The following is a 16,657-nucleotide window of genomic DNA, read 5'->3' on the forward strand; positions in this document are numbered from 1 at the left end:
GTCATTTAATGGTTAACAAAGGAAAGGAAATAGATTCTATTCCTGTTGACGCAAGGCCAAGTGAGGGCTCATTTCCCGATCTCTCCTTCCTGTGAAGGAGAGAACAGGGTATCAAATTTGAGTTCATTTAAGATTCCACCCAATTTAAACCTGGTTTCATCCAGAGCAGAGAAAAATATGTTGACCTCAGGGAAAAAGGAATTTCAAAGCATTTTAGTGCACTGTTTGATACAGGCTTTTAAATATAAGTTCAATGAAACAATCATCTACCTTATTCTGTAGTTTTTTCGATTGGGAAATTTTTCCCCATCGTTAGTAGAGTTGGAGAATACTTTGTCTTCATTGTTTTGCTTGGTTATAGTATAGCTGTGTTTTGCCTTTGAGACACAGTGTGTTTTTCTGAGGAGGTGGTAACATATCTACCACCTTAAAAATTAAGAAAATAATTCTGCATGTAAATTCATCTGCACTTGTTTTTAGCCAAGATACCTGAAAATCTAATTTATGTGTTTTACTACAAAAGGAGCATAGTGATAAATGCCCAAATGAAAAAAAAAATCACTTCAAAAGGGCTTCATTATGGACCCGATCTGAAATAGAAATTCAGTACAAGCAGGTCACTCCTATTTAAAGTAGCACTTGGGGCCCCAGACAACATGACTCCAGCGTCAAGTGCTTTTAAGAAATAAGTATGTAACACACATTTTAAGCTACGCCTCCAGTGTTTTCTCCTGGTGAAGGGGTTGCTGGGGAAGGGAAGGAAGTGGGACCATCTCTGTGGTGCTGACCTGTGCAGAGGAGAGAGCCCACATTCACACACACACAGTCTGGGTAACTGATCGCCGTTTCACATGCAGAAGCTTAACATTAATAGAGCCCCATCCCAGTGAGGCCAGATCCTGTTGTTTACTTACGTCCTCTGTACCCAGGGAAAACTGGAATCTTGGTGTACTGAGTATTCCCCTGTGCCCTATCTAGAAGCATCAGAAACTGCCAAGCTTCCTGAAATAGAAAGTACTTTGATAAAACTGCTTGAAATCAGAAGAAGATAACCATCAGAAAGGCCTAGTGACAGTCAGCATGGTGACAGTCACTAATGGGGAAAGAATGCTGAGAACATAGAGATGCGTCATGAGGGCGCTAACACAGGCCCCACTGGGACGCTGTGCCAGGCCATCAGCGAGACCACGGCTGCGTTTCTTGTCCTGGGTTTTCGGTTGGGCCTGTGGGCCTCGGTCTGTTGCCATGGGTGCGTGTTTGCACTCTGTCCACTCCCAACACTTCCATCTCCTCCACCTCACACTCCCAAGGCCATTATTTTAATTTTTCTGACCTACACTAAAAAGTCCATTAAAAAAATCACTTGCATATTTTCACGGTTTATGTGGCTATCAGAATCCCTAATTGAAAAGCAAACCAAATTTAGGTGAACTTCGCACAGAGGGAAAAACAGCTTTTTTGGAAAGAGATTATAAATCAGTTGTCATTTTGTAAAGCACATGGAATTTGGATGTTAAGGCTGAAGGGAAGGCAGTGGGAGGCTGAAGTGTTACTCAGGACGAAATGGAGTTTCCACCTGTGAATAGGAAAATCTACTGACAATGCCTAAGTAATTTCCCAGGAATGTGGTTGGTGCTCCCGGAGTCACTAATTTCCACCAGCGCCCGATAATGGTCATTTAAAAGCATTTGCTCATGTGACCAGTGTGTCTCGCAGTTCAGAGCACATCTTAACAGGAAACTGAAGCTTTCCATTCGAGTCCTTGAATTAGCAGAGGGGGTAAGAAGAAGCCCTTCCGACCTCAGGGACTGTAAGTGGCTCTGTGCTCGTTTTCTGAGGGAAGGCATTAGCATCTTGGCCCATGCTATGCCAGCGCAGCTCATTTCAGAGAGGGCAGTAGCAGAATGAGGAGGCAGGGAACATTCTCTGTAGGAAGGACATGAGTGGCCGTCGTCCCATTGTTTGTATAGCGGTTGCAAAACCACTAAATAATACATTCAGCTCACATCTTCCAAGGTGGCCTTTTGTTTTATTTTTTCCTTTCCTGTCTTCATTTGGGCTTCTTGGAAGTGAAATTGTTTACAGTGTTGATCCCAAGCATCTAAAGTCAGGGTCTTGCCACCAAATAGAAGGATAATGGCTTATAATGAATTATTTGCAAGGTCTAGAGCTGTGCTGCTAAAATTTAAGGTGCATTGATTAATCCTGGAGCTCTTTTTAAAATGCAGTTTCTGATTCAGCAGGTCTGGAGTGCGAGCGGCCAGTTTGCCTTCCCAGTAAACTCCCAGGTGGTGTGGCAGCTCTGGTCAGAGGACATGCTTTGAGTAGCAAAGCTCTAGAAAACATTCAGTCTGCATGATAGGAAAGCATCAGCTGTTTTAAGCTGGTACAAGCTGTCCAGATGGCGGTGGGGCAGCTCCTCCTGGAAAGGGGCTGGGCTATGAGCCTGCTGAGCGCTTCTTTGAGGTCCCCCAGGGACCGCTCTGCAGCCTCTCGCATCCCGGTTCCAGGAGGAGGTGTTCTGTCACTTGCTCTATACTGTGCTTACCAAGAATCAGTTAGGACAGGAGTGGACCCATTTTTATCTTTTGAACGTACGTGGTTTCCACAGAAGATTTCAGTGGGAAGCACTAATCAGTGTTTCTTCTGTGGACAGCGTTTAGAGGGCACATTTTAAACAACACATACGAGCCTCCTCTGTCTGTGTTTTTATTCAGCGGCTCTTCATTGTCTACTTACCGTGTGTAAGGCGGTGTCCAGCTGCTGTGGGGAAAACAGGATGCATGAGCGCAACCCCTGCTCTCAGAAAAAGGCTTGCAGCCGTCAGGGCTGTTGGCAAGCAGCCACGGTGGCGCTGAAGGCCCGTGGGAGATGGAAAGGGGAGTTCTCTGCGCCGCGGGGCGGGTCCTGAGCACCCGTGGAGGCACTCCATTTCGTGCCCTGAGGTCTGGTCAGCGGGCAGCAGCCATCCGCGCTGGGCACCAGGTGTGTCACGGGCTCTGCGATGTATGGTGTGGTTACACGCGTGCTGCCGGAATTCTCTCTCTATCCAACGTGGCTTTTAAAGGCTGTGCTCGATTCCTTTATTGTGTGCACTTGTTTCTTACTGAGGCAGCCAGGGGCAGACCGTCTAGCACGGCCGTGAGAATGTGGGCCACAGAAGCAGAGGGCCCGGGTTCAAATTCTGGCCTGACCGCTGACAAGCTGCCATGCCGTGGACGAGTTCCTTCACTTCACTGAGCTCTCGCTGGGCTCTAAGATGCAATCGATAATACTGTGTACTCCACGGGGTCGCTGTGAGGACTAAAGACGTGCCAGAGGCACATGTGAAGTGCCGGGCACATGCACCCCTCAGTAAAGGGTAACTATTCTTCTGACGCTCAGACATGTCTTGTAATAAGATGCGCGCTTCCTCCACGTGGCAGAATTTAACATGCGCTTCACACCTTCACAGTAGAGTGTACTTCATTTGAACCCCAAAGCCTTTTCCTTGGGGCGCTCTGCGGTGCTGGGGGCGGCCCCGGAGCAGTTCAGGGCTCCGTGCCTGCAGCGTGGGAGCCTGCTCTGGAGCGGGGTCCTGGGGTCTGGAGCAGAGTGAGGCCGGGGCGGAGCCGTGCCCGCAGCGGCTGAGCTGGCGAGGGGCGCCGTGGCCTCGTGCCGCCTGGCCGGGCAGGCCGTTCTGTGGGAGGCCCGGGTCCGGGAGGGCTGGGATGCCGGCCGGGGGCCGCAGGCGGCGCTGCCCGCTTCGTGGAAGTGGGGCTGCAGCAAGCCGCGCTGAGACGCAGCTATGCCATGAGTCTCACAAATTGGATGTTTTAGAAAATTTGTGGAGAGAAATAGTAGACAACTGAATGTGAGCATGTCAGCAGAGGTTCAGATGCCAAAAGGCTGTCTTGAATGGCATTTTTTTAAAGAGTTCTCAGGTAGTTGGTTTCTGTATTTTGTTCAGAGTTTTTAGTCATCATCAGTGGGAGGGATGGACTGTGTGAGCTTACACTATTAGCTGGCGCTGGCACCTCCTTTGTAAGTATTTTTTGTAGGGTTGTTTGTCTTTCTATTGTTATGTTGTAAGAACTTTTATATATGCTGGATACAGGTCCTTTTGTCAGAAATATGTATTGTATTTTCTACCAAGCTATGCCCTGTGTTTTCACTTTCTTTTTTTTGTACCTATACAGAATTATTTATTGTCTTGAATGCCTCATGGTAGCCAGATCCCAGAATCCTCAGGTTTGATAGATGTGGAAATAACTTGGATATATGTGGTGGTACACTTTTTTTTGTGGTAGTGGTTATATTTAGAGAGTATGAGTTTTTTGCTTTATTTTATTGAGATCATATTGGCTTATAACCTTGTGTAAATTTTGAGTGTACCTTCTAATATTTCAGTTTCCTTATAGACTGCGTGCTCACCACCAATACTCTAGTTTTTATCCATCACCATACATATGTGCCCCTTTACCCCTTTCTCCCTCCAGCCCCCTTCCCCTCTGGTAACCACTAATCTGTTCTCTTTCTCCATGTGTTTGTTTATCCTCCACATGAGTGAAATCATACAGTGTTTGTCTTTCTCTGTCTGGCTTATTTCACTTAATATAATACCCTCAAAGTCCATCCATGTTGTTACAAATGGAACAGTTTTGTCTTTTTATGGCAGAGTAGAATTCCATTATATGTATACATATGTGTATATATATATATATATATATATACACACACCATTTCTTTTCTATCCATTCTTCAGTTGATGGGCGCTTGGGTTGCTTCCATGTCTCAGCTATTGTGAATAATGCTGCAGTGAACATAGGGGTGCATAAATCTCTTTGAATAGTTGATTTCAAGTTCTTTGGGTAAATACTCAGTAGTGGGGTGGCTGGGTCATATAGTAGTTGTATTTTTAATTTTTTGAGAACTCTCCATACTGTTTTCCATAGTGGCTACATCAGTTTGCACTCCCACCAGTGGTGTATGAGAGTTCCCTTCTCTCCACATCCTCTCCAACACTTATTTCCTGTCTTGTTAATTATAGCCATTCTGACGGGTGTGAGGTGGTAGCTCATTGTAGTTTTGATTGCATTTCCCTAATAATTAGTCATATTGAACTTCTTTTCACATGTCTTTTGCCCATCTGTGTATCTCCTTTGGAAAAATGTCTGTTCATACCCTCTGCCCATTTTTTGATCAGGTTGTTCATTTTTTTTGTTTTTGACTTGTGTGAGTTCTTTATATATTTTGGAAATTAAACCCTTGTCAGATATGTGATTTGCAAATGTTTTCTCCCAGTTGGTGGGTTGTCTTTTCATTTCTGGATGGTTTTCCTTTGCTGTGTGGAAGGTTTTTAATTGAATGGCATTTTTGCTTTAGAACTCAGTTCTTGACAGCGTTGAGGTTAGTCAAGGATTCATGTTGGGAAATGTACTGGCCTAGTATCTGTGAGGCTTTCTGTCTCAGCATACAGAGTATAAGATGGTGTTGCTAAGTGGAGGCTTGGCCTTAGAATTCTTCTTTGGCCCATTTCTCTTGCAAACAGTACCTTTATTTTTTTCAGTAAATAGTGGGTATATTTTTTAGTCTATGGCTGTAGTAATTCGATGATGATGAGTGTGTACACTTCTGTTTGCTTCTTGTACCAAAACATCCTCCAGCTGTGGGCCTTGTCCGTTTTTGTATGTAAAGCCAGTAAACAAAACCAAAAGCCATGGGAAAAGGGTAAAAGCAGCAGCAGAAAGGAACGCTCTCTTTTGTGAAAAAAACCCACCACTGGCTGAATTTTAAAGAAAAGTTGATGGATCTTTTTCTCTTGCCTATATTAATAGAACAAAGCACTGATCCTGGGACAGAGGGCTCCTTCTCTATGTTGGAAATAAATTACATCCTTATGCTGGGGCTTCTACCAGAAGATGAGACCTTTACGCCTGATTCTAAGAAATGATTGGTTATAGGAAAAAGAGTAAATGTCTGTCTTACAGGTTGCCTTTAAATTATCCTGTTTTCCTTTTGTCATGGGATACCCGGCCTGTCACTCACTGGTGAAGTCTGCATCTATTTTTGCCCTGCACTGCACCCTGGTTCAGAGTAAGGCTGTGGTGTCCTCGCAGAGCTCCTGCCCGCCCTTAGGCCTGAACTGGGGAGCTGGGGAGTTGACCCAGCTTTTCCTTGAGAGGAATCCAGGCGGGGTCCTTCAGGGGAAGTGCCAGCAGACAGGAAGGCTGGGCCCTCAACAAGCCGAGTGTCAGGCCGGAGTGGGCCTCGGAGAACGGCAGCTGCCCGCTGCCGGAGTGCAGGACTCAGCAGGGAGGCCGGGCAGGGCGGCGTCTCTGGGACAGAGGGAGGGCAAGGACACGCACAGCCGGGCACACACTCGCAGCTGGCTCTCCATGTCAGCATGAACGCTTACCACGGTGCTGGGCGGTGGGCACATCAGCCTGTCGGAATTCATGGGAGGCGATTTCTTAGGTGAAATTCTAAAGAGTTAAAGGATGAATTTGGACAGTGATGGAATGGATGACATCATGAGTCAAGAATCCCCGCTGGATGTGGAGGGGAATTATAAAAAGGTAAGAGGGAGGGCTCTTTGTCTGTAAACAATCGGGCCATTTTTCTAACTGGGAGAAAGAGCACCCTTGAGGAGGGCCAGATTGCACACTCAGTGGCCATTGCCGTGATATATCCAGGAAAGCCACATGCACAGAATCAGCCGCGTTAAGCGGGGGAGTTCTTCCCTTTGCTTGTCCCAGCTTGCATTCCTTAATGGATTGTAGCAGTAACTGGAATACACATGTTGATATTCAAAGTTGAAAAAGTTTTATTGTGCAATTAGTTACTAGGCAGGCTTTTTGTATAAAGCAGTAATTTCTTAAATTATTGACACTGTTGACAGTTCACCTGCAGTAAATAATTACTAGCATGTTTAACCCGTCTTTCTAAGTTTGATTTTTTTAACAAAGAAAAATACAAAGTTTTACTAAGAGAAGTGTGCGGTTTTAAAAAATTGATAAAGTATCTGCTAATTCTTTGTTTGCCTTTTCTTTTGAAAGTCAGTAAATATATTTTTGGAATGTCTTCTATGGTAATTGTCTGGTAATAACAGGCCCAAGTAAAAATCCCTTTAGTTATATGCGTGAGGTCATGAAAATAGACTACAAGTATATGCTTGTCTGTCCACAGAAGGCTAAACACGCCACGTCCTCCCCCTCATTATCCGGCCCGAGTCAGGGGTCGGGCATGGCACAGCACAGTAGCAAGAACAAGCCCTTCCCTCATGGACCTGGAGAGCAAGACCTCTTTCCCCTCAGAGGCAAACATCAAAAAATACAGTCTGCTGAAACAGTAAAACTTGCTGCCAAATGCTTAATTTGATCAAATATGTCACTTACTTTTTTCCCCACAGTGAGATGTAGAAAGAAGCTTCTATTTCGATAGATCCTTAAGTATAATAATAGAAAATATGGCCATTTATATCTTATATACACACTTTTGTGTTTGGGTCTGTTTTCAGTATGTACTTTATTCCTTAGAGCATTCACAGGAGTTTATGTTCTTTCTCCAGGAGCTGAAACCTACATATGTAAAAGAGGTTTAAATGACCTGTCAGGTGGCCCAGGGTGGTTTTTGTCCTCCGTGGTCCTCAAGAAGGGAACGAGTGCTGAGGTGCAAAGTGCACAGAGTCCTGAAACCCTGACACTCCTCAGCTGTCCCCTCCTGCCGGCAGCCAGTGAGCAGGCCTGGCTGGGACCCTCGGAGCCGGCTCCTACCTGGTCCAGAAGAGCAGGCCAGGCTGGGACCCTCGGCCCTCGGCGCCGGCTCCCACCCGGCCCAGCAGAGCAAGTGCACCACTCTCATGCCGCCTCCACTCTCAGGGCCAAAAGCCTGTCACAGTTTCCCTGTGAGATGCAAAAGTGTAGGTCAGTTTGCACTTAGGGAAAACGAAAGCCATGCCAATGCTAACGCAACAACGATAATGTAATGACCACTGTAGTTTTACCCCACCCTGAAACTGGGAGAGACCCAATGCCTGGAGTGAGGGAACCGTGATGTGCTGGCAGCCTGACCAGCACTGACGAAAGCCACAAACATGTGAGGCTCCAGGAGTTTTAAAACATCACCACCAACTGAGCAGAGCTGCATGTGTGATCTGTGATCTACCTCAGGCAGTGGACAGCCACACGTGATCTTGAGGATTGTGTCTGAGCGGTCGGTACAAAAGACCGTGAGATGAAACTTCTGGATGTGTGGGGTGCCCAGAAACCAGGCTGTGTGCTTCCGGACCCTAATTGTGAGCATCATTCTCTTGTTTCAGCTTTGTAGCTGCCTTTCTCAGGCAGAGCACTTTCAGATTTATGCATATCATGGTCACTATGAAGGCATTGATTGATAGTGTACTATGAAGGTACAATATTGATAATTTTATCAAGCACTCCTAGAGAATCAGGGCAACACAGGCTTTCTTTAAAGTATAAAGAATAGGAAAACAGTTAACTAGTATAAAAATCACTTTTCCCAATTAGAGTCTTCCTTTTCTAAGTTTTTTTCTCTGTTTTTGCTGTTTGCTTGACTAAGTAGAAAATTAGATGCCATAAAGCAGTGGTCTGCAGGCTTTTTTTTGAGCTGGTATCCATCAGTAAAATGTTTTTGAACCCATGCCTCTAATGTACATATATTTTATTCATAAATTAGACACATAAACCACTGTAAAAATGTATTATGTGTATAAAACATACCCACAAATAGATATTTTAGGGCCAGCCCTGTGGCGTAGTGGCTAAGATCTGCACGCTCCGCTTTGGCGGCCCAAGTTCATGGGTTTGGATCCCGAGCGTGGACCTACCCCACTCGTCAGCCATGCTGTGGTGACCCACAAAGTAGAGGAAGACTGACACAGATGTTAGCTCAGAGCTGATCTTCCTTAAGCAAAAAAAAGAAGGAAGATTGGCGACAGATGTTAGCTCAGGGTGAATCTTCCTCAGCAAAAAATAAATACATACGCATACAAATAGATATTTTAAAAAATTGTCTAGAGTATGAGTAAAAATAAAAGTTTTAATAATTTCTTCTTTGGCCTCATGTCACTTGTCAAAAACAGCTGGAAAGAAGGTATACTCCTGCATAGGTACACTATAATGTCCTTTACCAATTGCACGCAGCACGTGCATATAGGGCTGATTTTACAAGATTGTTTTAAAGTCAGACAAACAGCCTTCAGGGGAAAGGTAACTTTCCGATGACTAGAATTAGATTCCACCAAGGCGGAGGAAGGAAGGGAGCAGGCATCTGTTTCTTTTCCTTGGGGAAGGGGTCCCATTAAGGACCGCTGGCTGATTCAGTAGGAGGAGGAAAGCTGTGAACAGAAAGCAGGGCCTGGGGTTTATGAAGGAGAGCCTGCACCCTGGCAGGATCTGAGGTGGGCGTGTTCCACCCGTTATTGGCCTGCCTTTCTGAGCCACCTCTGACCTTCTGGTAAAGACCTCACAGCTGGTGGACTTCGGGACCGCGGTGGCCGGCAGCAGGCGGGTCAGGGCCTGATTCCTTCAGCCCTCACTCCCCAAGAGCCCTCCTGTGTCCCTGGCGTTGTGCGTTGGGCCCGGACCTCGGAAGGGAGATGGGGCTTTCCCTCGGGAGCTTACGGCCCAAACGGGAGGCACTCGAAGCAGCTGCCATGGAGCTGGTACTCCTGGAAGGACGCTCGCAAAGCCAGCCCGGACCGCCTTGGTGCCCAGGAAAGATCCCGATTCCATGGATGGAGAGGGAGGAAGGACGTCAGGAAACTGACAGAGAAGACAGCAGAAGACTGGCTCCCACCTTGTCCCAGAGCAGAGCACACACAGGGAAATGGGCCTGCCTTCTGTGCCCAGGCGACTCGCAGAATAAGGAGCTGGGGCCAGGCCTCGTGTCTTGTGAGCCTGGAGGACAGCAAAGCTGGCCCTACCCTCTGTTCCTCCGAGGTCCTGTCTCTTGCATTGTGCATCCAATTATGGTGAAAGATTAGGGAGGAGCCTGTGAAAAAATTCAAAGGCTGGAAGGAACAATATTTAAAGTGAAGCCACAGCTGCGCCTCATGTTTTTTTTAAAAGGTGGATGGAAATGACTGCTTGAGATAAACTGCAATAAACAGAACACAGAAGGCAGCTGCCATTGCAGACGAGGGCTCTGCCCTCCCCAGACCATTACTGAGGGAAAGCCTCCTCAGCCCCCATTAACCCTCCTCTCCCTGCCTGTGAGGGCTGAGTGCACACGAAGAGCTCTGTTAGGTTCCTGAGCCCTGGAGCCCCGCCTGCCTCCTCCCCTGGGGACAGTCTCTTCTGCTCTCTGGGCCAGGGGCTCCCCTTCCTTCAGGGGAGGAATCGGCCTGTTTGGTCTTCGAGGGGATAATGTGAAGCTTCTTGGCTCCTGGTTGAGGGTTCTTTCCGTGCTGTAGCGCGTGGGCACACCTCGGTGAGCCAGCATGCTCAGAAATGGGTCGTTTCAAGTAACCACATTTTCCAGTTATATGGTGTGTGAATCAGATCTCCATTAAAAAAAATAATCCATACATACACAACACTTGTGTGTGTGGTTTATTTTTTTAATTGAGATATTCATATACCATAAAATTCACCATTTTAAAGTGTACACTTTGATGGCTTTTAGTATATTCATAAGGTTGTGCAAACCACTACTAATTCCAGAACGTTTTCATTATCCCTAAAAAGAAACCCTGTGCCCATTAGCAATTATTCCCAATTCTCCTCTCCACCAACAACCATTAATCTGCTTTTTATCTTTGTGGATTTGCCTGTTCTGGACATTTCTGGTCTCTCTCATCCTTTTCTACACTCTTCTCGCTAGCTTTCTGCACCCATCCCTTGGACCTTAACAGCAGCTACCATTTAATAAGTTTCTTTCTGGGCTGGGCACTGTGCCAAGTACTTTCTATATAATGTTTAATCCTTAAAACAACCTAAGAGATAGGTATTATTATCTTTTTTCAAAAAAATAAACTGGGGCTTAAAGAGTTTCAATAATCTACACTAGTAAGTGTCAGAATCAGGATGTTTACTTGGCTCTTCTTGACCCCTGACCCTCTGCACTCCTGCCTCCTTTCTGCTCACACGCCCATGTCCCGCTCACCCAGATCCTCCGTGACGTGGGAGATTGAGGACACCAGCTCCCAGTGGTTGGTTGGGTTGGCTGTTTCCTAAAACGCAGGAGGTGTTTGGCTGTTGTGTCCTGGCAGTGACACTGAATGACTGCGATGGTTTGACAGGCTTCTAAAATGGCATCTGTGGGAAATGGAGTGTCCGGCTGTTACTGCCCTGCGTCAGTGCAGTGGTGCCCCATGCGAGGGCTCGGTCACCACGGCCAGCCTCAGGCCGAACACACAGCACAGGAAGGCATCGAGAGAGAGGGTGACCAGATTCACATAACTTTTATTACAGTATATTGTTATAATTGTTCTATTATTTTTGTTGTTAACTTCTTCCTGTGCCTAACTTGTAAATTAAACTTTCATAGGTATATATGTGTAGGAAAAACAGTAGATACAGGGTCAGTACATCTGTGGTTTCAGGCGTCCCCTGGGGGTCTCGGTACTTATCCCCCGAGGAGAAGGGGGCACCGCTGTAGCCTCTGCAGGCCGTCATTTGAGAAGCAGAGAGCTCAGGATGCTGCCCGCACGTCGTGTTTTGGATGTGCTGCCCATAGGGGAGGGAAGCATTAGTTTTCAGCTGTGTCCTTCCAGGATTTAGTGTTGGAACGCATCCACTCCAGTGGTCACCTTTGTGGATTCCCCCTGGGGCTCCTCTTCCTTCACCGAGGTTCCCATTCAGCCGGTGAGTGGTCCTGAACTTCGGCACCTAACAAAGGTGTCTGTCCAATACCTTTGCTCCCGTCCTTAACAACCAGGACCTTCAGGGTGTCAGGGACTGTGCACGGCAGCACTTCTGTCTGCCTGCTTCTGTGCATATCGCCTTCCTGTAGCATGAGGAGCAGGAATGCAGTCAATAGGCAAAACCATCCTCAGGATTAACTGTGAACAAACATGGCCATCCTCTGGGCTGGCATCCCAGCACCTTTGACGTTGGCCAGTTCTCACGTGAAACAGCTGTCAGAAGGCCCTGACCCTAGAGGCCGTCCCTGTGGGGGCCCCTCCTGGACTTGGGGTTTCCAAGGCCAGCTCTCCCATGATGCTGATGCTGAGCAGGCTGAACCCAGGCCTCAGCATTGCCCAGGCAGCCCAGCTGACAACTCGTCCAGAGGACTTGTTTAGGCAGATCGGTGCCAGAATGCAAAGATCAGAGATTTCAACAGCATTTCAGGAAAGCTTTCTGGATGGTTTAGTGTAAGTGTCTGAAATGGAAAACATCAAAAATACAGACTGAAAAGAAAATGTCCAGACTTCATATCCATTCAGTGATACAGTGGAAAGATGCCAGGTTATTTAACTTAGATTTCAACTAATAATTGAAAAGCTCTTCCCAGGGGATAAAATAAGATGCAAGAACTTGAAATAATCTGCAGGGTGCCGGTACTTATGCACTGACATTCAAAAGCGTACCATTTATTTTCTTATATAATGTCATTTTCATATTTTGATCTGTGACAAACCCATGGTTGTTTCAGTGAGAAAACAATTAGAAAGTAACATCAATATATTTGGGTTTTGTCTGATTTTGTTTTAGAGAAAATTAATAAAATCTGCCTAATGAACAAATAAGTTCTGTGGTTCTGGTTCCTGGTATCAAAGAACCTTAGGTTTTTCCCTGCCCCTGCCGGCAGGTGGGCCCCCAGATGCTGGAGTAAAGCGCTCTCTCTTCCAAGCTGAGGAGAGAGATGAGAGAGACTCCCATGTTCCTAAAGGAGGAACTTCTGCGGGGCCCCCGGACCCCAGCGGCATTCCCTGGTGGGTGCTGCTAGTGGCCATGATGCCACGTATCACCAGGCAGTAGGTTGCACTGAAGCAAGGGGATCGTTAATTGCTTCAAAACAGGATCCTGGCAAGGCCTTGGCCAAGGCCAGACGGCCGCAAATGAAATCCACCTGGGTCCAGGGCCTGGCCATTCCACCTGGAACAGATTTGCACTCAGTGAAAGAGGAATCAGCGCTGTGTCATCTAGCTGCTGGACCTGTTCGGTTGTCTGAACCAGCAGCATCAGCACCATCTGGGTGCATCGTTAAAAATGCACGTTCTCACCGCCCCCCCCACCGACCTTCTGAATCAGAAAAATAGTCTGCCTAAAAGCCCTCCAGGTGATTCTCGTGCATGATCAAGTTTGAGAATTCCTGGTTTAAAGAAACTTATGAAGAGAGGGCCACCTTGTGTGTGCATGTTCACTTGGCACACCAGTGTCACAGCCACCTCCTAGCATCCTGAGTTCCTTTATGGTCCGTGGGGGACCAGTGTTTTCATCAGCTTCTGGAATAATGCAGCCCCAGTCCTAAGGAAGTTTTTCCTCAGTGGCGCCTTGCTTTGCTCTTTCCCGTTGGTGGAAAGTGTTTACTTCATTGCTGTCGCTGGCATCTCTTGCAGCCTGTGTGTAACACTAATGTAGAAGCAGGAGAAAGAGCATTACAGAGCCCTTGAGGCTTCTTAGAGAGGACCTTCTGTGAGGCATCCAACCCCTCACAGCTCCTGGGGCCTCTTAGAAATGCGGTCTCAGGCCCTGCCCTTGAATTAGAACCCGCATCTTAACAAGATGCCCAGGGGATTCATATACACCCCGAAGTGTGAGCGGCACTGACCGGGCAACAGTTCAGCAATGCAGCAAGGAGGGTGCTGGAAGTGGTACCTTCCGGGATTAGTTGTGAATTGAGTACTGAGACAGCGTTCTAAATCAAGCACATCCGCTCGCCACAGGTTCTTCCAGTGCCCATGGTGAACAGGTGAAGTGACAAACAGATGGAGCTGGGGACGATCGATCCAGGGAGGACAGGAAATTGGGAGAAGCAGTTTCCTTCCTCTTGTTCCGCTTCCCCACAGCTGAACCCCATCCAGGCCTGCTTGTTGCTGCTCCAGCTTACACTGCCTTTCTCCCCATGGCACCACGGGGCCACTCCCATCATTTGGGTCCTCTGATTCTCTAGGCCAAGCTTCTTCATCTTCCTCCTAATCAGACAGGCCCTTCTTGTTACGTGGGTGTCGTTGTCTGTGCAGGAGTCATAGGAAGCAGCTGTCTGCAGTGCCCTAAGCACCAACTGGCTCTAGCTTTAGTTTTAGGATGTTATTTCCCAAAGTGTGTTCCTGAGAACCCTAGTGGTCCCACAGCTGCCCCCACAAAAATGCAGTTTGTTCAGCATGATACTGGCACAAAAACAGACAAATAGAACGGAATTGAAAACCCAGAAATAAAATCACACGTCTGTGGACAGCTCATCTTCAACAAAGGAGCCAAGAACATAAAATGGAGAAAGTCTCTTCAATAAATGGTGTTGGGAAAACTGGACAGCCACATGCAAAAGAATGAAAGACCGTTATCTTTTGCCATACACAAAAATTAACTCAAAATGGATTAAAGACTTGAAGGTAAGGTGTGAAACCATAAAACTCCTAGAAGAAAACATAGGCCATACACTCTTTGACATCAGTCTTAGAAGCATCTTGTCAAATATCATGTCTACTCAGGCAAGGGAAACAAAAGAAGAAATAAACAAATGGGACTACATCAGACTAAAGAGCTTCTGCAAGGCAAAGGAAACCATGAACAAAACAAAAAGACAACCAACTGGGAGAAAATATTTGCAAAGCATATTTCTGACAAGGGGTTAATCTCCAAAATATATAAAGAACTCATACAACTCAAAAACAAAAAAACAATCTGATCAAAAAATGAGCAGAGGATATGAACAGACATTTTTCCAAAGAAGATATACAGATGGCCAACAGGCACATGAAAAGATGTTCAACATCACTAATCATCAGGGAAATGCAAATCAAAACTACACTTAGATATCACCTTACACTTCTTAGAATGGCTATAATTACCTAGACAAAAAAATAGCAAACGTTGGAAAGGATGTGGAGAAAAGGGAACCCTCAAACACTGCTGGTGGGAATGCAAACTGGTGCAGCCACTATGGAAAACAGTCTGGAGATGCCTCAAAAAACTAAAAATAGAAATACTATATGACCCAACTATCCCACTACAGGGTATTTATCCAAAGAACTTGAAATCAACAATTCAAAGACACTTATGCATGCCTATGTTCACTGCAGCATTATTCACAATAGCCAAGACATGGAAGCAACCTAAGTGCCCATCGACTGATAACTGGATAAAGAAGATATGGTACATATACACAATGGAATGCTACTCAGCCATAAAAAAGACAAAGTTGTCCCATTCACAACAACATGGATGGACCTTGAGGGTATTATGTTAAGTGAGATAAGCCTGACTGAGAAAGACAAACACCGCATGATTTCACTCATGTGTGGAAGATAAACAAACACATGGACAAAGAGAACAGATTAGTGGTTACCAGAGGGGAAGGGGGTTGGGGGGCAGGCACAGGGGGTGAAGGGGCACACTTATATGATGACTGACAAATAATTATGTACAACTGAAATTTCACAATGTTATAAACTATTATGGCCTCAATAAAAAAATAGTTTAATTAAGTAAATTTGAGAAATGCAGAAGATACCCAATCTTCTGCTTATAAATTTATGTGCAGATCAGCATGTGAAAGACTAGAGGGCGCCTGCTTCAGAGACCAGACACACCACAGTGCTGCTAGCAAGGTGAGCTGAGCCGGAGGGATGAAGGCAGTACCTGAGGAGGGGGCTCAGGAGAGTAATCAGTGTGCAGGGATGGATACACGTCACAGCCCGAAAAAAGTCTGGAAAGGACTTGGGGAGGTACTCGGTTTGGAGATGGATAATATCTCCCCAAGCAAAACATTCGGCTTCTTATTTCTTTTTCCAAGCGCCCTGTTCTTGTTAAGTTTCCGGAACTGCAGCAAAACAGCGGCGCGGTGGGCCAGGCCATGGTCGCGGTGGGGTTTGAGAGAGCTCAGCGGCGCAGTGGGCCAGGCTGCGGTCGCGGTGGGGTCTGAGAGAGCTCAGCGGTCTGTGTCCTGAGATGGCACCTCGCACGGCGCCCTTGGAAGCCACAGCGAGCCTCATCCGCCCGGGCACGAAGGGAGGTGGCAGGGAGTTCGGCGTCGGGCGGGGACAGTGGCGAGTTTCTAAGCAGCATTGACGCTCATCTGTCCTGCTGGCTTCTCTGTCTTGAGTGGTGAGCACTGTCCCTCAGCTGTCCTCCTGCTTTTGGCTAGCCGTGACCATTTTAGATGTTTTCTGAGGGTCTTTCCCAAGGCCCTTTAGGAGTGGATGGGGCTCTGCGTGCCATAAGCAGCCAGACGGTGCAGTGGTTGGTCAGCCTCTCCCTTTCCCGTTCCTGCCCGGGGCGTCTGGGCTGCGGGCAGCTGGAAGACAGAATCGCCCTGCTGGGGTAATTCCTTAGAGAACACAAGAACTTTGAAACTGCACACGCACACACACTCTTACACATGAGAGCCACCAAAAGGAAATTAGGTTCCAGTTGTTGAGTTTTGAGAGAAAAACTATTTTACTAGTCAGTTGAATCATCGTTACTTGGGACGTTAGGAATCGCATTTGTTCCAAAAGGAAGACTGTGCAGTGGTGTCAAGGAGAGCAGCTCGGAGGAGAAGCTATTGGCCT

At 46.7% G+C, this 16,657-nt stretch overlaps 1 protein-coding gene across 18 annotated transcripts in view; it reads left to right on the forward strand.

Annotated features, from left to right (window-relative positions):
* SCHIP1 (schwannomin interacting protein 1) overlaps nt 1-16,657 on the forward strand; it is a 149,304-nt gene that overhangs the window by 101,605 nt on the left and 31,042 nt on the right. The window contains exon 1 of one of the 18 annotated variants that reach the window (XM_014830250.3): nt 6,011-6,557. The exons of 16 other annotated variants lie outside the window; for them this stretch is intronic. In XM_014830250.3, coding sequence (XP_014685736.1) covers nt 6,480-6,557 — 78 coding nt within the window. In that variant the 5' untranslated portion in view covers nt 6,011-6,479. Of the gene's footprint in view, nt 1-6,010; nt 6,558-16,657 lie in introns of those variants that run through there. One more of the 18 variants, XM_070509747.1, reaches the window with a different exon arrangement.

This window comes from Equus asinus, chromosome 5 (genome assembly GCF_041296235.1).
Source record: "Equus asinus isolate D_3611 breed Donkey chromosome 5, EquAss-T2T_v2, whole genome shotgun sequence".
Classification (NCBI taxonomy): domain Eukaryota; kingdom Metazoa; phylum Chordata; class Mammalia; order Perissodactyla; family Equidae; genus Equus; species Equus asinus.